Source organism: Microcaecilia unicolor, chromosome 2 (assembly GCF_901765095.1).
Source record: "Microcaecilia unicolor chromosome 2, aMicUni1.1, whole genome shotgun sequence".
NCBI lineage: Eukaryota > Metazoa > Chordata > Amphibia > Gymnophiona > Siphonopidae > Microcaecilia > Microcaecilia unicolor.
In genome coordinates this window covers 551,896,487-551,919,223 of record NC_044032.1, presented here as the reverse complement: position 1 = coordinate 551,919,223, position 22,737 = coordinate 551,896,487, and the positions used below count along the sequence as shown (strand labels likewise).

General features: G+C 41.6%; 1 protein-coding gene across 1 annotated transcript in view; it reads left to right on the top strand.

The window, feature by feature from the left end:
• The window catches only part of FRYL (FRY like transcription coactivator), a 655,466-nt gene that overhangs the window by 207,913 nt on the left and 424,816 nt on the right, over positions 1 to 22,737 (top strand). Inside the window, 2 exon segments of the mRNA XM_030191364.1 lie at positions 3,074 to 3,160; positions 13,614 to 13,785. Of these exon segments, the coding sequence (XP_030047224.1) occupies positions 3,074 to 3,160; positions 13,614 to 13,785 (259 nt within the window).

The window sequence follows — 22,737 nt, the reverse complement described above, 5'->3', positions numbered from 1 at the left end:
TGCTATTAATTGTGTTTCTGCTAGAAGCAGTATACTGGGCTGGATGAACCATTGGTCTGACCCAGTATGGCTGTTCTTATGTAAGGCAGACAACTACAAGTAGTTGATAGAAAAACTTGTGAAGGCATACAAAAGCTTTGGATGCAGCATGTCACTAAAGATTCATTGTTTACGCTTTCGTCTAGACTTTTTTTTTCCCACCCAACTGTGGAGCAGTGATGGATGAGCACGGTAAAATTTCAGCAGGATATTGCAGGAATGGAGAGGTGCTATCAGGGCAGTTGAAGTCTATCAGTACTTGCAGACTGTAGCTAGACATTGACAAAGAGATGCTCCATTTCATGAATACAAGCCAAGAAGTGACATATAGACACTGAATAAGGACTAAATTATAATGTACATGTATAAATACGTAACAATTTGTCTTTACTTTCATAATAAATTTTATTTATAGAACCCTTTTGCTGATTTTTAAAGTTTTACATAAAGAGGGTAGGTGAGATATCATGTAAAGCAAATATACACAGATGAAAAAAAACCTACATTTTTATAAATTTAAACTATACTATCTAAACAGTATGCATTTATAAAATGTAAAACGTTAAGTATCTTGGAAACTGTAGCCAGTCATCTGTTTTAAAACATCAAAATCCATAATAAATAGCACATGTGAAGACTCATTTTCAAAGCACATAGACTTACAAAGTTGCTTTGAAAATTCACCTCTATGTAACTTTGTAAGTCTTTAAAAATGAGCACCGTTATCTCTGAAGCAGGTAACCTCTTCAAAAAAATGTGGACCAGTTTCCCCTGCATAAAATGTGGGGAAAAATTTATAATTACATTTTGCAAAGGTTTATCTCTACAAATGGCTTTTAAAATTGCCCTCTGGTGGGGGGAGGGGTCATTTTATTAGATGCATATACCCTGTAAAATCTAATATTTTGTTTAAGTTTTTCTAAATATCAAATGTGTTGTATTATTTTTGTTACTTTCCAATTTTCTTAAAACAAGTGGATACTTGTGTATTGTTTTGATATTAAATAAATATCTAATAAACTCAATTTTCAGTCATTAGTTATATAAATCTTAGACTATGATGACAGACTAGTCTGTCCTTTTTCCCATTTTGTAGCAATGCAGATTGAATTTGATGTCTGGCTTTACTCCTTCTTCTCCATCAGGATCCTTTGTGGTAGTTCAGTCCTTTCTTGAATTCAGCTAGAATTTTTCTCATTGTCTTTATTGGATTGATATTTATGTATCTATTAGCTTCTCTGTAAAGATCTCTGTTACTTCCGAGTCTGTCTTGCCAATGCTCCTTGTCATTAATCATCATTCTAAAGCATGGATGCACAACGCTGATTCTTGAGGATGTCAAGTGGTCTGATTTCAGGGTAGCCAAAACATGCATATTCTCATACTTCTTATACCAAATATTTGCAAGTTTATCTTTAATATTTATTTAGGATAGCCTGAAAATGAACTTTGAAGACTGCAGAGTGGTTTGGGATGTACCTGGCTGTAGTAGAGTTTGTGTACTTAAAATATATAAATAATATACAAGTGTGAATCATTTTTTGAGATATTTGAATACTAGTGCAGTGTTTCCATACCCGATCCACAAACTTGTAAGGTCTGATTTTCAGTATGAGCATTATTCTGCCCTCCCTCTATCTGCTTACTATGCAATGTATGGCAATACATATGCATGTTCATTGTGGAGATCATCCAGATCTTTTACATGTGCTACGAATTATTCCTCTAAGGTATTCAGTCTGTAGCTGATTAAATTTCACAACACAGGGCTTTTCCAATAGAATGTGACTTTGTAAGTTCTGTTCCAAGGGAATGTGCCTTTGTAAATTTATTTATTTATTTATTACATTTGTACCCCGCGCTTTCCCACATGTGGCAGGCTCAGTGCGGCATACATAGCAACAATATAAATAATACAAAGTCATAATAAGAATATACAGTTTGTGGTAAACGCAAAACTAGTTCTGTTCCAAGATTTCTGGCAACCATGGTGTTGATATTCAAAGTGATTTAAGCAGCCAGGAGAGGCTTCAGGCCACTTAAATCGCTTGTGCAGTGGTATTCTCTGGTATTCACCTGCACTTAACCACAGACCGCTAAACTGAAAGCTGGTTGTTTTGTGGGTGGTCCAGGGCAAAGTTGACACATGGTTAAGTGCTGATATTCAGCATTTAAGTGCCTAAGTTAAGCAGCCAGATCATACCAGGTAAAAGTCAGTCCTATGTTTTTGCAGTGTCGCTTAGATGGTTGTGTTGAATATTGCACTTAACCGTATAAGAGATAGCCGGCAGCATAAACACAGATATTCAGTGCCAGCTCCCATACATGACCAGGCATTGAATATCTAGAGAGAGTGCGGCTGGTGGCTAAAAAAAAAAATAACTCACCACCACTGGCTGAAAATCTATCCCCATATGAATGGGCTTTTTCTTAGTGTGCTCCATTTTCTGTTTGTCTCTGAAATCTACTCATTGGCATATTCACAGCCAATCTGGTTGAATCGGTTATCTTGCTGCTGGTCTTCCACTTCTGCTTATGGAATCTTTTTTTTATTTAAAAATTTCCAAGCTAGTAACAGCAGCTGTCTTCTCAACAATATTTCTGATGCTTGTGGGAGAGGAGGCTAGAGGTGAGTGTTGGTAGTAGGTGCCGAGGGAGTGGGTGAGCAATGTGTTGTGATTGTGCCCCTTCCACTGGGTCCCAAGAAAAAGCAATCTTTGGAGACCACTAGCCTGTGCATTCTTTCTGGTAATGCTGTTAAGATTAGATACTCATTAAATAACCCTGGATATGAAGATAACTGCTGCATGACATAGGAATGAAGAGATTTAAGACTGTTGCAGCAAATATAATTTTCATAAGATTGCTTTCTAGGTGTTTGCATGTTAGAATTCTAGCTTTCTGTTGTAAGAAAACTATCACTGTAGTGTTGCATAAACTATTATATCAAAGGATTGTTGTTTCTTGATGTGGTGGTATACAGTTTCTTAGAGTCTGAAGAATTTCTATTAATGCATATTCACTGTGTTTACAGGAACGTTTGGATTTTGCAATGAAAGAAATAATATTTGATCTTCTGAGTGTTGGAAAATCTCCTAAAACCTTTACCATTAATCCAGAGGTAAAGTACTTTCAAGAGGTTCAGAATGTATAGTGGGCCTTATATGTAATGTGTTTTGAACAGTGTGTGAAGCCATAATCATCTTTAACCATTGTATCAATTGGTGCTTAACTTCCTTTTCAATCACAAACATTAATCACCAATAATTCCCCATCAGGGATGATGACTGATATAATCTAGATATGGGCTTTCTGGATAAAATATAAAGATCACATTTCTAATTGACTTTTATATTTGGTGGCAGCCAATGAATATATAAAATCAGTTTATTTTCAAACGCTATATAGATAATGTCAGGCCAAAAATCAGCCAGACAGTATCCATATAATGAGGAGGTAGATGGGCCAATGATCAAAAGCAAATGCAGGCGCCAGAGGCTGTTAGCGCCATACTGGCACCTGCGTTTACTACCGCCCCATGATCAGAGCCCCCGAGCATGTGAAACAACGCGCTCGTGGTCTCTGAATGCAACTAGCTTGTAAAACAGGGCTCTTAGCGCAAGAAGCATGCAAATGCATGCTAAACCTATTCCCCAATGATCAGCAACCAGCGCGCCAAACATTGGCCTGCTGGCCATGGCAAACCCTTTGCCAGCTTGGAGCTGGCGTTAGGGTTTGCAGACCATTGGGGAGGAATGGTGAGCATTAGCTAGCCCCCCATTCCTCCCAGTGTAGCAGCCCGCGCCCCCCCCCCCCCCCCACAGGAGCAGGAACCCTGCCAACCCCCCCCCCCTCCCCAAGCGACACGGAGGCTGGAGATCTAGTGGGTCTGCAGCCCCCCATACCTCCCTGGCATCCCCCATGAATGGAGCCCTGGTGGCCCAGTGGGCTGCGAGTCAGTCCCCTCCCCACCCCTGGTGGTCTTAGCGGCCCTTCCCCACCCCCTACCTTTGTTGGAGGAGGGAGGTGGCCTCCCTCCTTTTCCATCGGCGCTGCTTCGAAAATGGTGTCACCTGGCCCTGCTAGTGCATCCTGTTAAGCCCCACCCAGCGCATCCCAAAATTACAAAAGTAAAACACACCAAACATAAAACATCTATGAAATGGTCATTTCAAAACAAAGGAAAGAACATATTCTGATTCGAAAATGGCCATGTTCACCACTTGATTTTTGGATGTTTTTAGCAAAACTTCCAAAATTAGATTTACGTGTCATATTGAAAATGCTCCTTCACATTGGCCATACTGGCTTTCCACGCTGTCTTACTAAACTATTCCATACATGCCCATCAGAACCCTAAGATCAGGTCAGCAAAATCTGTTGCATGTTCCATCTTTCCATCAAATACATTGTGACCTGGATTGGCCACTGTTGGAAACAGGATGCTGGGCTTGATGGACCTTTGGTCTGTTCCAGTATGGCAATACTTATGTACTTATGTAGGTTCCATACTAAAATAGAGGGGCAGATTATTCCATAATGTGGGAAAGGATTTAAAAAATTGCACTGTGATATCATCAAATACCTGGCAAGAACCCCAAAAAAGTACAAAATATTTTATGCTGCTTGTCCCAGAAATAATCAGTGGAATTTCCCCAAGTCCATTTTAATAATGGTCTATGGACTTTTCCTTTAGGAAGCTGTCCAAATCTTTTTTTAAACCCCGCTAAGTTAACCTCCTTTACCACATTCTCTGGCAATGAATTCCAGAGTTTAATTACACATTGAGTGAAGAAATATTTTCTCCGATTCTTTTTAAATTTACTACTTTGTAGCTTTATCAAATTCCCCCTAGTCCTAATATTTTTGGAGAGAGTATACAGATGCTTCACGTCTACCCTTTCCACGCCACTCATTATTTTATAGACCTCTATCATATCTCCCTTCAGCTGTCTTTTCTCCAAGCTGAAGAGCCCTAGTCGCTTTAGCCTTTCCTCATAGGGAAGTTGTCCCATCCCCTTTATCAATTTTGTCGCTTTTCTCTGCACCTTTTCCAATTCCACTATTTATCTTTTTTGAGATGCGGTGACCAGAATTGAAAACAATATTCGAGTTGCGGTCGCACCATGGAGCGATACAAAGGTATTATAACATCCTCGTTGTTTTCCATTTCTTTCTTTATAATACCTGCATTCTATTTGGTTTCTTAGCCTCTGCAGCACACTGAGCAGAAGGTTTCCACGTATCATCAACAACGATACCTAGATCCCTTTCTTAGTCTGTGACTCCTAACATGGAACCTTTCGTTACGTACCTATAATTCAGGTTCCTCTTTTCAACATGCGTCACTTTGCACTTTCTCACATTAAATGTCATCTGCCATTTAGACGTCCAGTCTGCCAGTCTCGTAAGGTCCACTTGTAATTTTTCAGAATCCTCTTGCGATTTAACAACTTTGAATAACTTTGTGTTGTCAGCAAATTTAATTGCCTCACTAGTTACTCCCACCTCTAGGTCATTTATAAAAATGTTAAAAAGCAGCGGTCCCATCACAGACCCCTGGGGAACCACACTATCTACCCTTCTCCATTGAAAATACTGACCATTTAACCCTACTCTCTGTTTTCTATCTTTTAACCAGTTTTTAATGCACAGCAGTGGCATAGCCAGACAACCAATTTTGGGTGGGCCTGAGCACAAAGTGGGTGGGCACAAAATTATCTCTCTCCCCCCACACTTCCCAACTCAAAATATAAATACTTTAGCTGATGGGGATCCCCAATCTCTGTCAGCTGGGGACCTCCACTAGAGATGGTTGGGGCTCCTCTCCGCCAAGCCCGGCAGGCAGCAGCAACTCCTCGAGCCACTGATGCCAGCACCCCATACACGCTTAGTTGTCAGTGGCTCCAGGATGCTGCCCCCATCTGCCGGGCTTGGTGGGGGCAGCTCTGGCCAGCTTCGGAGGGGATCCCCAGCTGGTAGGGCTTGGGGATCCCCACTAGCTACAGCAAGGGTCAGGGCTGCTGTTAACCATGCTGGTGACCAGGGCAGAAAAGAAGCCCCTCCCCCAATTCCCTCTCCTCTCCAATCTGTTCATCTGCTGTTACAGTCACACTGACAGACCCTCACAAATTACAGAACAAGGGATCACAAATTAGAAATAAAAATATATAGACAAAATTGAACTGGGAACCTCAGCATGCACTGCAACACTGGAGAAAAAACAAAAGTGCATTTCCTTTTCTACTTAACACGATAAAAAGACATCCACTATGCACATTTCCCAAAGCTAACATATTCCAATTAAAACATTAAAAATAAAATGATTTTTCTACCTTTATTGTCTGGACATTTTATTTTCCATCATGTTGTTTCTAATTTCTCTTTCCTGTCTGTTTTCTGCTAATTCTTCAAGCGGCTGTCCATTTGTCTTTTTTCTCCTGTCATTTCATTTCCTTACTACACCTGCCTCTGAAATATTGATCTTTCCATTTTAGCTCTTTCCTTTCTTTCTTTTTTCTTTTCTGCCTCTGTACACTGAAATTTCATCCTCTTTCTAAATCTTTTCCTTCTTTTTACTTTTCAGATATCTATCACATTTCCATTTCCTTTCACCCACTAGCTCTCCCATTCCCCATCTCTCTTTCCCAACCTATCATTCCTTTCCAACTTCAATCTATGCACCATTACCATATTTCTACCCCTGTAATCACTGTTCTCTCATTTATTTTCTTGCCATCTCCACTCCCTGGGCCTCTCCCCCATACTTTCCACCATTCCCAGTCTCCCTCCCTCCACCCTTCCAGCCCAGCATCTGTTCCCTCTTTCTCCCATCCTCACCCTCGTAGCCTGATATCTCCCTATCCATTTTACCTCCCACCACCAGCATCTTCCTGTCCCATCTCTCTCCTCCCCCATTGTTCAGCATTTTCCCCTCTCTCTTCCCTACCATCCATTGTCCATCTTCTCTCCCTGGAGCCATCATACCTCTCTCCCCTCCCCCGCTTGTGCATCTCTCCTTTCCTTTCCTCTCCTCCACCTTCATGTCCAACTTTTCTCCCTCTCCCTGCCTTGAGCCCCTGGTCTAACATCTCACTCTCCCCCCCCCCCCCCACCCCACAGCATCTCTCCAAATGCCATGTTCCAACATTTTCCCTTTCAGCTTTCCCTCCTTTTCTTCCACTTCCATGTCAAACACTTTTTTTTCCCTCTCTGGTCCTTTACCACTCCTATGCAGACTTTCCCTCCCTCTCCCCATCCCATCCCATCCCATCCATATCCAACAATTCTCCCTCTCTTTCCCCTTGCAGCATCTCTCCATCCCTCCCCCCACATCAAGCAATTATTCCTCCACCCCACCTAGCACTACCCTGTCTCACTCCCTCATCCCAACAGTGCTCCTGTCTCTCCCTTTCTCCTTGACCCCCTCAAGCCACCTGCCAGCATGCTGTAGGTTTTTTTCTCTCCCTTCCCCTCCCCCCAGCCACACGCTGACATGCTGCATTTTCCCTGCTCCCCAACCCCTCGCTGGCCACCCGCTGACATGTTGCACATTTTTCCCCTCTCCCCCCCCCCCACCAGCCACCCGCAGAGCGCTGACATGCTGCACATTTTTCCCCGCTCTCTCCCCCCTCCTCCACCAGCCACCTGCTGCAGTTTGCTCTCTCCCACCTCCCAGTCACCCAACGGCGTGCTGCAGGCCTTCTTTCCCCTCCATCCCCTTCCACCTCCTTCGGGCGGCGCTGCAGTCTAGCTCTGCACGTCTGCAGCTCCGCTACGTGACTGCTTCGTTCCTTCTTCGGCCGGCTTCACATTTTCTGGCGTGCTGCGGGGCCAACGCAGAGGAAGCATTCCTAGCAGCGCTGCGTGTGGACGGCCATGGCGCAGCGCGGTTCTGCTGGTGATAACAGCCTGACAGGGGAGGGAGCAGGGAGGGAACAAATCCTGCGGCGTTCGGTCGGGTGGCTGGGAGGAGGGAAAACTGAAGTGAGCGGCAGCTGAGCAGCAAAGAAAAAGTCGCGGTTTGGACTTTTTTGAGGTGCACCATTGCTGGGCGGGCCTAAGCCCAAAGTGGGTGGGCCCAGGCCCATCCAGGCCCACTCATGGCTACGCCCCTGATGCACAGTAGGACACTACCTCCTATCCGATGACTCTCCATTTTCCTCTGGAGTCTTTTATGAGTTACTTTGTCAAACGCCTTTTGAAAATCCAGATACACAATATCAACTGGCTCACCTATATCCACATGTTTGTTTACCCCTTCAAAGAAATGTAATAGATTGGTGAGGCAAGATTTCCCTTCACTAAATCCATGTTGGCTTTGTCTCATTAATCCATGCTTTTGAATATGCTCTGTAATTTTGGTCTTTTTAATAGTCTCTACCATTTTACCCAGTACCAACGTCAGGCTCACCGGTCTATAATTTCCCGGATCACCTCTGGAACCTTTTTTAAAAATTGGCGTTACAATGGCCACCCTCCAGTCTTCCAGTACCATGCTCGATTTTAAGGATAAATTGCATATTACTAACAATATTTCCGCAAGTTCATTTTTCAGTTCTATCAGTACTCTGGAATGAATACCATCTGGTCCAGGAGATTTGCTACTCTTCAATTTGTCAAATTGCTGCAGTACATCCTCTAGGTCTATAGAGATTTCATTCAGTTTTTCTGACTCGTCAGCTTTGAATGCCATTTCTGGCACTGGTATCTCTCCTACATCTTCCTCGGTGAAGACTGAAGCTAAGAATTCATTTAATCTCTCTGCTATGGCTTTTTGTTCCCCGATTGCCCCTTTTACCCCTCAGTCATCTAGCGGTCCAACCGATTCTTTTGCCGGCTTCCTGCTTTTAATGTACCAAAAAAATTTTTTACTATGTGTTTTTACCTGCAACACAATCCTTTTTTCAAAGTCCCTCTTTGCCTTCCTTATCAGCACTTTGCATTTGACTTGACATTCCTTTTTCTGTTTCTTATTATTTTCAGTCCTTCTTCCATTTTCTGAAGAATGTTCTTTTAGCTCTATTAACTTCCTTCACCTCACTTTTTAACCATGCTGGCTGTCGTTTGGTCTTTCTCCCTTCTTTTTTAATACCCGAAATATATTTGGCCTGGGCTTCCAGGATGGTATTTTTGAACAGCATCCACTACTGATGTAAATTTTTGACCTTCAAAGTTGCTCCTCTAATTTTTTTTTCACAGTTCTTCTCATTTTTATCAGTCTCCTTTTTGAAAGTTAAACGCACACGTATTGGATTTCCTGCTTATACTTACTTCAAAGCTAATATCAAATCTGATCATATTATGATCACTGTTATCAAGCGGCCCCAGCACCATTACCTCCCACTCCAGATCATGCGCTCCACTAAGGACTAGGTCTAGAATTTTTCCTTCTCTCGTCGGCTCCTGTACCAGCTGCTCCATAAAGCAGTCCTTGATTTTGTTAAAGAATTTTACCTCCTTAGCATGCCCTGATGTTACATTTACCCAGTCAATATTGGGGTAATTGAAATCAAAAATTCACTCTAAATAATTCTACTATAGTATACACGAGTATTGGAGGTGTACTACTGCCAACACATATGAAAAAAGTGGAGAAAAAAGACTTCAGAAATTCTAACGAGTGCTCTTCATGTGGAAAACCACCTTTCAAATTTCTAGCACTCTAGTTCTTCAATCACCAGTCTTCACAAAAAAACTCCACTCTTCTAATTCATATAATGCATGCCTACACACCTTTTCACAATACTCGATGTTGAAGGCTCAAATCATAGTGAACAAACGGTGAAAATAATCTCAACTTAACTGAAATATTCTGTCGTCGCATATAATGTTCCAAAAGCCCAACAGGAGACCCTGTTTCGCCAATCCTAGGCTGTTTCAAGGGCCAAAGTTCTCATAAAGACAGTTCATTCTTGTTTTCCAATTTCACCGCATTCAACTGCCTCTTATCGGCGTCCTGAAAACAACTCCTACTTCCTTCCTCTTTATATGTACGTCATTTCTTCCAACTCATTGAATCATCTTCAACAACTTTATTGACAAAGATTTGTTTCACAAAAAAGCTTTCCATTCAATTGCTATGTTTAATCCCTTGGGTATGACAGTCTGCAGTGTATATATCCATCGTTGTTCCCGCTGTCTCAACTTTTTCTTAATATCTCCTTTACGTTCCGAAACTTGTATTTGTTCTAGAACCACACATTGCATCTGATCAAAGTCATGTTGTTTCAAGAGACTATGAGAAACCAGAGGTTCATATGTCTTTTTTGCTTGTATGCAATGTCTATGTTCAATTAGTCGCGTTTTTAACATTCGGGAAGTTTGGCCCACGTAATATAAATCACAAGGGCATTTTAATAAATAAATTACATTTTTCGATTGACAATCCGTTGCACTCTTTAAATAATATGACTTGCCTGTACGTGTATCCATGAATTTATCCGTTGTATACATAATATGGCACACTGAACATTGACCGCATGCCTTATGTAATCCTGTTCTCATATTCATGTTATTCCCACGGTTCCCACAGAATGATGAAGATTATTAAAAAGCACTTGCCTATGTTACAGATTTATCCTTGGTTCCGTGATTTAAGAATCTTGTTTGCCTATCAAAGACAGAATAACTTAAAGGATTTATTATGTGTAGCTGATACATGGAACCGTGGGAATAACATGAATATGAGAACAGGATTACATAAGGCATGCGGTCAATGTTCAGTGTGCCATATTATGTATACAACGGATAAATTCATGGATACACGTACAGGCAAGTCATATTATTTAAAGAGTGCAACGGATTGTCAATCGAAAAATGTAATTTATTTATTAAAATGCCCTTGTGATTTATATTACGTGGGCCAAACTTCCCGAATGTTAAAAACGCGACTAATTGAACATAGACATTGCATACAAGCAAAAAAGACATATGAACCTCTGGTTTCTCATAGTCTCTTGAAACAACATGACTTTGATCAGATGCAATGTGTGGTTCTAGAACAAATACAAGTTTCGGAACGTAAAGGAGATATTAAGAAAAAGTTGAGACAGCGGGAACAACGATGGATATATACACTGCAGACTGTCATACCCAAGGGATTAAACATAGCAATTGAATGGAAAGCTTTTTTGTGAAACAAATCTTTGTCAATAAAGTTGTTGAAGATGATTCAATGAGTTGGAAGAAATGACGTACATATAAAGAGGAAGGAAGTAGGAGTTGTTTTCAGGACGCCGATAAGAGGCAGTTGAATGCGGTGAAATTGGAAAACAAGAATGAACTGTCTTTATGAGAACTTTGGCCCTTGAAACAGCCTAGGATTGGCGAAACAGGGTCTCCTGTTGGGCTTTTGGAACATTATATGCGACGACAGAATATTTCAGTTAAGTTGAAATTATTTTCACCGTTTGTTCACTATGATTTGAGCCTTCAACATCGAGTATTGTGAAAAGGTGTGTAGGCATGCATTATATGAATTAGAAGAGTGGAGTTTTTTTGTGAAGACTGGTGATTGAAGAACTAGAGTGCTAGAAATTTGAAAGGTGGTTTTCCACATGAAGAGCACTCGTTAGAATTTCTGAAGTCTTTTTTCTCCACTTTTTTCATATGTGTTGGCAGTAGTACACCTCCAATACTCGTGTATACTATAGTAGAATTATTTAGAGTGAATTTTTGATTATTATTCTACTATCCCTTTGGGTATTATCAGGGTAATTGAAATCACCCATTATTATTGTGTTGTCCAGGTGGACAGTAGTACACTCCTATCACCATCCTTTTCCCCTTTACACATGATATTTCAGTCCATAGGGATTCCAAGATGTGTTTTGTTTCCTGCAGAATTTTCAGTCTCTTTGATTTATGTCCCTCCTTAACATACAGTTCTAACCCTCCTCCAATTCGATCCACCCTATCACTATGATATAATTTGTACCCTGATATGATAGTGTCCCACTGGTTATCCTCCTTCCACCAGGTCTCAGAGATGCCTATTATATCTGATTTTTCATTTAGGGCAATATATTCTAACTCTCCCACCTTATTTCTTAGGCTTCTGGCACTCGCATATAGACATTTCAAACTATGTTGTTTGTTCGTATTTATATCCTCATGCTCAGTACTTGACATTATTAATTGCAATCGTTTTTTTCTGATTTTTATTTAAGGACACCTGATCTACTATGGTCTCTCTTGCAATCTCACTCTCAGGGTACCCTATCTTCCCTGTTTTGGTGATATCTTTGAAAGATACCTTAGTCTGAACCATTCGCTTTTGAGTGACTGTCGGCCTTCCCCCAGTTTCTAGTTTAAAAGCTGCACTATGTCCTTTTTAAAAGCCGATCCCAGCAGCCTGGTCCCACCCTGGTTAAGGTGGAGCCCATCCTTTCGGAATAAGCTCCCCCTTCCACAGAATGTTGCTCAGTTCCTAACCAATTTAAAACCCTTCTCCCTGCACCATCGTCTCATCCACACATTGAGACTCCGGAGCTCTGCCTGTCTCTTGTGCTTTGTGCGTGGAACAGGTAGCATATCAGAAAATGCTACCCTAGAAGTTCTGGATTTGAGCTTTCTATCTAAAAGCCTAAATTTGGCTTCCAGAACCTGTCTCCCACATTTTTCTATGTCATTGGTACCCACATGTACCAAGGCAGCTGGCTCCTCCCCAATACTATCTAAAATCCTATCTGGGTGATACGTGAGATTTGCCACCTTCTCACCAGGCAGGCAAGTCACCAGGCGATCCTCACATCCACCAGCCACCTATCCTATCCTAAATTTAGAATGGCCCACAATACATCTCTTTGACAAATCATTCAGAATGATTTAATTTGGTTAACCATTTTGAGGACTTGAGACGTGGTATGTTTGTCTGCAGCGCATAAGAAATATTATTGTCTTGTTTATTCTCCTCTTTCTCTTACACAATTATAATTGCGTTTTCTCTCTGTTCATTGGATTTTGTTTATTGTAAACCACTTAGACATGTTTCTGTATACAATACAAATGCAATAAATAAATAAATAAATAAAATATATCAAGAAATAAAGGAACTTGACCTTAAAAAAAAATGTAAGGCAAGATCAACTGAGGAAATCAGCTGGTTTGAAGACAGTATAAACTATTAAATCAGATTTTGGGTCTGTTTGGGGAAGGTTTGTGCAGAAGTGTGCTGGCACCAGTGAACTGGATTTTAAACCCAAGTACCACCAGTCTTCAAGAGCAAATTGAGTGCAAATTTTGTGTTGCTACTTGGGAGCATATGGGAAAAAAGGGATCTCTTGTGCACAGCTGTCATGTTAAGGCATATCCCTTTCATATGAATCTCAGGTTTTTATTTTTTAATCACAAATTCTTTAGTCATTTAATTATCTAAATACCCAGTTTTGCAAATTTTAATTGATAATACCAGCACTTTGGGCAGTATTCTTAATGCAACAGTGAGATTAAAAGTGCACTTGCTGAAGTATGATGAAGGAAACTATAAAGCTGTAATGTTTCTTTTTTATTGCTTGTAATTTTGCAGTTTTCCCTAGTGTGTTTTTAATACTCATATTTTTTTTCTCTTATAGAGAATGAATATAGGTCTCAGAGTCTTCCTTGTAATAGCAGACAGTTTACAACAGAAAGATGGAGAACCACCAATGCCTACTACTGGAGTTATTCTTCCCTCAGGAAACACACTGCGTGTAAAGAAAATTTTTCTCAATAAAACTCTTACAGACGAAGAAGCAAAAGTTATTGGTTAGTTGTATTTATTTATATTTAATGCTTCTGAATTAGAGCTGGAACAGAAATGATTCCCCAGCTATCCTGAGTAATAGATACTTTTACTAGGGGAATATAATCAAGATGAACAACTGAAAGTTGCTGTTCTGGCTCTGTCTCAGGTCCTTCTAATTATTTTTTTTAATTGAATTTTTTCAACATTATATCAAATCAAACAATTTGAATAGCAATAGGTATCCAAGCAATATTAACAATGAGAAAATCAACCCAAACATAATTAACTCAGCATACCATTACAGAACTGAAATCATGAGGAGATGCAATGAGGAGAAATTAAATTTATAAAGTAAAGGCCTAACTCTCTCCTTTACATTAAAAATCTAAGATACAAATGACTCTTATCTGCAAGACCTCATTGGTGGCTCTCTGTGATACCCTCAGCCCTCTACCAGCAAGACTAGATCTTTTCTTATTTGAAATTGTGCAGATTCAAAAAAAAAAAAAAAAAGACATAGTAACATAGTAACATAGTAGATGATGGCAGAAAAAGACCTGCACGGTCCATCCAGTCTGCCCAAGAAGATAAATTCATATGTGCTACTTTTTTATTTGTACTGTCCTCTTCAGTGCACAGACCGTATAAGTCTGGCCAGCCCTATCCCCGCCTCCCAACCACCAACCCCGCCTCCCACCACCGGCTCTGGCACAGACCGTATAAGTCTGCCCAGCACTATCCCCGCCGCCCAACCACCAGCCCCGGCACAGACCGTATAAGTCTGCCCAGCACTAGTCTCGCCTCCCAACAACCAGCCCCAGCACAGACCGTATATGTCTGCCCAGCACTAGCCCCGCCTCCCAACCACCAGCTCTGCCACCCATTCTAGGCTAAGCTCCTGAGGATCCCTTCCTTCTGCACAGGATTCCTTTATGTTTATCCCATGCATGTTTGAATTCCGTTACCGTTTTCATCTCCACCACCTCCCGCGGGAGGGCATTCCAAGCATCCACCACCCTCTCCGTGAAAAAATACTTCCTGACATTCTTCTTGAGTCTGCCCCCCTTCAATCTCATTTCATGCCCTCTCGTTCTACCGCCTTCCCATCTCCGGAAAAGGTTCAACTTATGAGCTTCACAAGTCACAATAGATTTAAAATAAAACCTAATAAACACCTGCATCCCAACATTACATGTTTCCTGGGCATCAGAAAGAAATTGCTTTCTTCCATCTTGTCACTTTACACAAATCAGGAAATAATCCACAATTTCTGACCAAGAACTAAAGCAGTATGATAATGACAATATATATACATATTCTCTCTTTATCTTGCTTGAATACAAAGGCTACTAATAATGTAAACCTATTTGTCTCTTCATCCTCTGATCTTTCTAGGATGACTGACACATAAAGACTTTCATTGGAAATGTCAGATCTTTCATTGCTGTGATTTAATTGGCAAAAAAAAAATAACATTTTGCAACAGGAGGGTGTAATGCAGGCAGAATCTTCAAAATAGCTATAAAATACTGCTTTAAGGTGTCTCTAGGTAGTTCAAAAGGTACCTTGGGAAAGTTCACAAATCTCAAATTCAAATATTTTAATTTATTCTCTATCAGTTCCAATCTCTGATGTGAAGACAGTCTATCCTGCACATATGTATTAATTAGAGCTCCATGTTAATCACACTTAATGCCATGATCGACACATTAATTTTTAATCAAGATTAAAATTTGTTATTGTGATTGATAATTAGCTGCTCTCTCTCTCTTGCCTGCTCACAAGCATACGTGCACAGTCAGTCTGGCATCTCTCCCTTCCCTCCCAGACCGGCAGTGGCTCTCTCTTCCCTCTTCCTGGTTTACCATTTTTTTCAGATAGTCTTCACCCTGCAGCAGCAGCCAGGGAAGGTAGGGGAGGGCATTGAGAGAGAACCGCAGGAGGGGAGAGGCAAATATGAGAGAGAGAATGGGTGTGAAGGCACCGGGGGGGGGGGGGGGGGGGGGGGGCACATGAGAGAGAGAGAGAATGGATGATGGCAGGGGCTCAGGCCCCCTCCAACAATGCAGTACATTTTCTATGTCTGATCTGCTGCCTGAGTCACCCCCTTCCTCCTCGTATTGTCTCAAGAGGAAGGAAGTCAGTAGGTTGTCACCAACACTTGCACTCCCCAAGCATACTCAGTTCGTGCATGAACTAAGCATGTTCAGGGAGTACTGACATTAGCGGCTAGAGGTACCCCACTGAGTTCCTCACTGCTGAGGCAACACGAGGAAGGGAGCCACCTTGGCAGTGGATTTCTTTGACTGATGGGGCTTTGGCATCTGCACCAGCAAAGGTGTGATATCTAATGTGGGGGGGGGAGGGAGGAAATGCATGCCCTCCAGTCCATCCCTGTGCCCCCCCCCCTCTGGACTTCTGGCTATGCCCGCCTCTAATCGCATGATTAATCACGATTAAACATTTTGATGTAATTGCTGCCTTAGTATTTTTTATAGTACCTTGATGTTCCAAAGTTTGCTCCACTTTTTTCATCTGTCCCAGATAACAAACCGGTTTTCTCCTCTTGCTCTACCTTATCCTTTTTCAATTAATTTTATATCTTTAAAGATCATGTCATTTCAAAACATTTTACATTGGACATAGTGGTGGTTTTATCTCTTTTATTGGGAAGACAGTTGTTAAGGGGACAAGTTTCTTTACAGTTTCTGTTGGTTATGCTGGTTAAATATTTTAGACAGCTTTCACCTTGATTCCTTATCAGGCTGCTTCCTTATGGAATTCTCTCCCGGTAACTGCTAGACATCTAATTAGTTGTTGTTTTGCAAGCAACTTAATGCGGTGTTATTTAAGCAGACTATGGGTTAACTTGCAGTTTAACATGTTACGTAAACTGATGTATATTCCCAGCTAAATGTTCTGGTTGTTAGTGCTTTGTGGTCTGCACAGAACTGTAGAGAATGTTGTGGAATATAAGAATAATATAATGACATTTTTAAAAATGGTATTTTCACTATAGGTGGTATCCTATAAGTCGTTTCCTTGGAAATTATCCTGATGGATTGCTCAAAAGACAGAGATCTTATAAAGTGTTTTGTCTTAATGCTCATTGGTAGAGAGTGACACAGGAACGGGTAGCCACGGGTATGGCGAAAAGTTTCCATGTTTTATTGCAGGCTCAAACTGCAATTATTCTCCTGCCCTGCGGGAACGGTAGTAATCCCTGTACCCACAGTAAAACACACACCTACCTTTTACTGCTGGGACAGGGAAACATAATCCGGACTCCTCCTCCCTGTTTGCACGTAATCTGGCCACCGCCTCTCGTTCTGCTCTGCTGCTCCTTGCCTGCACATGCAGGCATACACACACACAGTCCTTGGTAGTGGTAGTGTGTGGCTGGTGTCGTTGACTCATACAGTAGCAGAGTATGCTAAGAGAGAGTAGTGGGCTGGGCAGTGGAGGAGAGAGGACTGAGGGGACGGAGTCGAGAATCGGCCAAGGGACTTGCCCAGGCAGGAGGGCTCAGCGTGAGGATTGTGAGTTCAGAACCAGAGGAACATGCTGTACACGTCTTGGACATTGTGAAGACCATGGTAAGGTCCCCCCCCCCCCCCCCCCCCCCCCCGAGCCCTGCCCCCTCAGCATGCTGACTTGTGCAGCATACGAATGTACACAGAGGAGAAAGTATTATTGGTTTCATCAGTTAGAGTAGTAATAGTTCATTTGGAGGCGCCGGTTATAGAGACTCCCTGCAGAAATGTTTTCACCTAGTAAAGGGCTACCAAAAAACACAGACGTCGTGTTATGAATTCAGGTGCTAAACAATCACTTACATTACTATTTGTAATTTTAAAAAAAAAACTCAGGTTGAAAGTTGAGACCTGGGAGCATTTAACAACATATTTTCCTGTGCACTGCCTGCATCAGAGAGTCAGTGTAAAATGTGGCAATATTGTCCAATTCATAAGTTAATTATGCTCAGTGGAAAATAAATCTGTTGGCTCAGACTGTTTACTAATTATGTGAATATTCCACCGCTTGCTACCACCAGTATTACATATTAAGGGCATTTGCTTTAGACTTTGTTTTAATTTGTTTATTCAGTCCATGTGCACATGGTTTTGCTTTTTAAACCCAAAGGTGACTCCTAAGGGTGGTTGAACAATTAGGTATAAACTGTGTTGTTTCTGATTTTACTTGTTTAGGACTGCTTTGGATCCTATCTGCTGTCTAGAATTGTGGAGGATGGAAATGTGAAAATAAAAATTAAGCTTTGGATGTACTCTGAGTCTGTAGAAGTTGTTGTTTATTTTTGCAATTTTTGTTTTTAGTTCAAAGTATTGGTCGTTTATGTTGAACAATACATAAACAACAAATCATGCCATACATAAAGGACCAATTAACATAGTACTCAGATAAACATTGAGAAATTAAATATGGTAACAATATTAGAACAAGTGGAGGGGCATTTTTGAAAGGGGACGCCCATCTCTAAGGGGGCGGGGCCAACCGTATTTTCAAAAAAGATGGCTGGTCATCTTTTTTTTTTTTTTTTGGATAATACGGTTGGGGCAGCCCAAATGTCAGAGATGGCGGGGTTTGAGATGGCCGGCCTCGGTTTTTGCCCATAATGGAAACCGAGGCTGGTGATCTCAAACCCGGCCAAATCCAAGGCATTTGGTCATGGGAGGGGCCAGCATTCGTAGTGCACTGGTCCCCCTCACATGCCTGAACACCAACCGGGCACCCTAGGGGGCACTTCTAAAAATTAAAAAAAAAAAAAAAACTCCCAGGTGCATAGCTCCCTTACCTTGGGTGCTGAGCCCCCCAAATCCCCCCCAAACCCACTCCCCACAACTCTACACCATTACCATAGCCCTTATGGGTGAAGGGGGCACCTATATGTGGGTACAGTGGGTTTGGGGGCGGGGTTTGGAGGGCTCCCGTTTACCACCACAATTGTAACAGGTAGGGGGGGGGGATGGGCCTGGGTCCACCTGCCTGAAGTCCACTGCACCCACTAAAACTGCTCCAGGGACCTGTATACTGCTGCGATGGACCTGAGTATGACATTTGAGGCTGGCATAGAGGTTGGCAAAAAAAGGTTTTAAAGTTGTTTTTTTGAGTGTGGGAGGGGATTAGTGACCACTGGAGGAGTCAGGGGAGGTGATCCCCCATTCCCTCTGGTGGTCATCTGATCAGTTCAGGCACTTTTTTGGGACTTAGACCTGAAAAAAAGGGACCGAATAAAGCGGACCAAATTCTCACCAGGGATGCCCTTCTTTTTTCCATTATCTGGCGAAGCCGGCCATCTCAAAGCACGCCCTCATTCCGCCCCCGTCCTGCCTTTGCTACATTACTGACACGCCCCCTTGAAGTTTGGCCACCTCCGCGACGGAAAGCAGTTGAAGCCGGCCAAAATCGGCTTTCGATTATACCGATTTGGCCGGCTTCAGGAGATCGCCGGCCATCTCCTGATTTGTGTTGGAAGATGGCTGGCGATCTCTTTCAAAAATAAGCTGGTTAGTGTTCTACATGTAAGGAATGACTAAGTATTCACTGATAGCTGTAGATCAAAATTAAGAGGTGGTTGTATGAGTTCGCACTGCTAAGAATGAGAAGTTAAGGTTTGAATAAGATACCAAACAGTCTTATATGAGTGTAGTGATTTATTTTTTTTGGCAGTATGTTTATATTTATCAGTTTAACAGATGTTATGCCACCACATGTTATATGACAATTTAGTAAATTCTTTCCAACAATGACATATCATCTTTACAGCTATTTGCATTAATATATTCAATAGTTTGGCAGCATGTGGATTAAAAGTAGTAGTTAGACCCATGCTCACCAAGTAATAAGATGCTATAAGAGAGAGGTTCAGACATGTCTAAAATAGGTGATGTTGTTTTCCAGACTTGATTCCAATATTCTGACAGTAGTGAGCAATAGTATAAGTATTGCCATACTGGGAAAGACCAAAGGTCCATCAAGCCCAGCATCCTGTTTCCAACAGTGGCCAATCCAGGTCACAAATAACTGGCAAGATCCCGAAAAGTTCAATACATTTTATGCTGCTTATCCCAAAAATAGCAGTGAATTTTCCCCAAGTCAATTTAATAATGATGTATGGACTTTTCCACCTTTACCACATTCTCTGGCAACGAACTCCAGAGTTTAATTGCACGTTGAGTGAAGAAACATTTTCTCCAATTCGTATTAAATTTACTACTTTGTAGTTTCATCGCATGCCCCCTAGTCCTAGTATTTTTGGAAAGAGTAAACAAATGATTCACGTCTACCCATTCCACTCCACTCATTATTTTATAGACCTCTATCATATCTCCCCTCAGCCGTTTTTTCTGCAAGCTGAAGAGCCCTAGACGCTTCAGCCTTTCCTCATAGGGAAGTCGTCCCATCTGCTTTATCATTTTGGTCGCTCTCCTTTGTACCTTTTCTAATTCCATTATATCTTTTTTGACATGCAGCGACCAGAATTGAACACAATTATTGTATTCTCGCTCTTATTTACAATCCCTTTCCTAATAATTCCTAGCATCCTGTTTGTTTTTTTGGCCGTCGCTACACATTGGACAGAAGATTTCATCATTCTATCTACAATAATGCCTAAATCTTTTCCTTGGGTGCTAATCCCCAAGGTGGACCCTAGCATCAGGTAGCTATGATTTGGATTGATTTTTCCAATGTGCATCACTTTGCATTTGTCCACATTAAATTTCATCTGCCATTTGGATGCCCAGTCTTCCAGTTGCCTAAGGTCTTCTTTCAATTTTCCACAGTCCGCATGTGTTTTAACGACCTTGAATAGTTATGTGTCATCTGCAAATTAATTATACCACTTATGGTTCTGATTTCCATATCATTTATAAATACGTTAAATAGCACTTGTCCCAGTACAGATCCCTGTGGTACTTCACTATTCACACTCCTACTACTACTACTACTTAACATTTCTTTCCTCCACCGAGCGAATTAGCCATTTAACCCTACCCTCTCTTTTCTGTCCATGAAATGAATTCCTAATCCACAACAGAACATTGCCTCCTATCCCATGACTTTTTAATTTTCTCATGAGTCTCTGATGAGGAACTTTACTGAAAGCTTTCTAAAAACCTAAATACCGCATATCAACTGGCTCACCTTTATAGACATGTTTATTCACACCTTCAAAGAAATGAAGTAGATTGGTAAGGCGAGACTTCCTTTAGCTGAACCCATGCTGACTGTATCCTATTAAACCATGTTTATTTATGTGTTCCGTAATTTTATTCTTTATAAAAGTTTCCCACTATTTTACCTGGCACTGATGTCAGGCTTTCCAGTCTGTAATTTCCCGGATCACTCCTGGAACCCTTTTTAAAAATCGTCATTACTTTGGCCACCCTCCAGTTTTCCGGTACTATGCTTGATTTTAAAGATAAATTACATATTACTAATAATAATTCTGCAGGTTCATTTTTCAATTTTATCAGCATTCTGGGATGAATACTATTTGGTCCACGAGAGCCATTACATTCTCCAGGTTTATAGAGATTTCATTTAGTTTCTCTGATGTCAGCTTTGAATACCATTTCTGGTACCAGTTTCTCTCCCAAATTTCCTCGGTAAAGATTGAAGCAAATAATTAATTTAATCTCTCCGCTATGGCTATGGCTTTGTCTTGCCTGATTGCCCCTTTTACCCCTCGGTCATCTAGTGGTCCAGCCAATTCTTTTGCTGGCTTCTTGTGTTTAATATACCTAAAACAATTTTTACTATGTGTTTTTTGCCTCCTATTTTGTTTCTTTTTTTTTGGGGGGGGGGGGGGCTCTCAGGGCTCTCTTAGGCCTGAGCATTGGCCGGATGCTTTCCCTTACTTCTTTGGTGATTAGCCCCTTTTTACATCACCATAGTGTCATTTGATTTAGCCACAGCTGTTTTTCCTTCTATGTTATCGAAGGTTTCCATTTAAGCGCTTTGCTCTGGCAATCAGACCATCTCTGTGGCTGACACCTATTTCTGGTGTGTCTGGTGTTTGGGGCCAAATTTCTAACTGTATTCTTTGCACTGTGCCTGCATCTCGGCGCCATTCCAGACAAGGACATGGTTCCTCATATTTGAGGCAGGCACAGTCTCAGCCCTACCATGAGGTCTTTTTTGCTGATTCTGATATGGAGCTCCCATGGACAACTAGTGATGATCCTCGGAGGAGGAATCCTATGGCATTCCATCAGACCACTCCCCATCAGAGGAGAGGTGAAAATCTCCACCAGAGAGTCTCTCCTTCCTTGCTTTTGTGAAAGAGATGGTGGCTGCCATCCTAATTAGATTGGAGATGGTGGACTAGCTCACAGCTGAGATGTTCAAGGTCCTGGACTATGACTCTCCACCTAAAGAGGCTGTGACTTCCACTTCACAAGATCTTATGTGATGTTAAGATTTGAGAGTCCCCTCAGTCTGCCCCGTCCTCCCCTAAAAGATTGACACCATAATTCTGATTCACCTGGATTTGATTTTCCGCAAAGCCTTTTGATACGGTCCCCCACAGAAGATTCGTGAATAAGCTGAAATGGCTGAATTTAGGACCAAAAGTGGTGAACTGGATAGGAAACTGGTTGACCGACAGGTGGCAGAGGGTGGTGGTAAATGGAATCCGCTTGGAGGAAAGGAAGGTGAGCAGTGAAGTTCAATATTTTTGTGAGAGTTATTGCTGAAGCATTGGAAGGAAAGGTTTTTTCCCTTTTTGCGGCTGACACAAAGATAGCCAATAGAGTGGATACCCTGGAGGGAGTAGGAACAATGAGAAGGGATCTCCAAAAGTTAGAAGAATGGTTGAGGGTCTCGCAGTTAAAATTTAATTCCAAGAAGTTTAGAGTGATGCACTTGGGGTGCAGAAACGCAAAAGAGAGATACTGAATAGGAGGGGAGAGATTAGTAAGCTCAACTCAGAAGAGAGACCTTGGGGTATT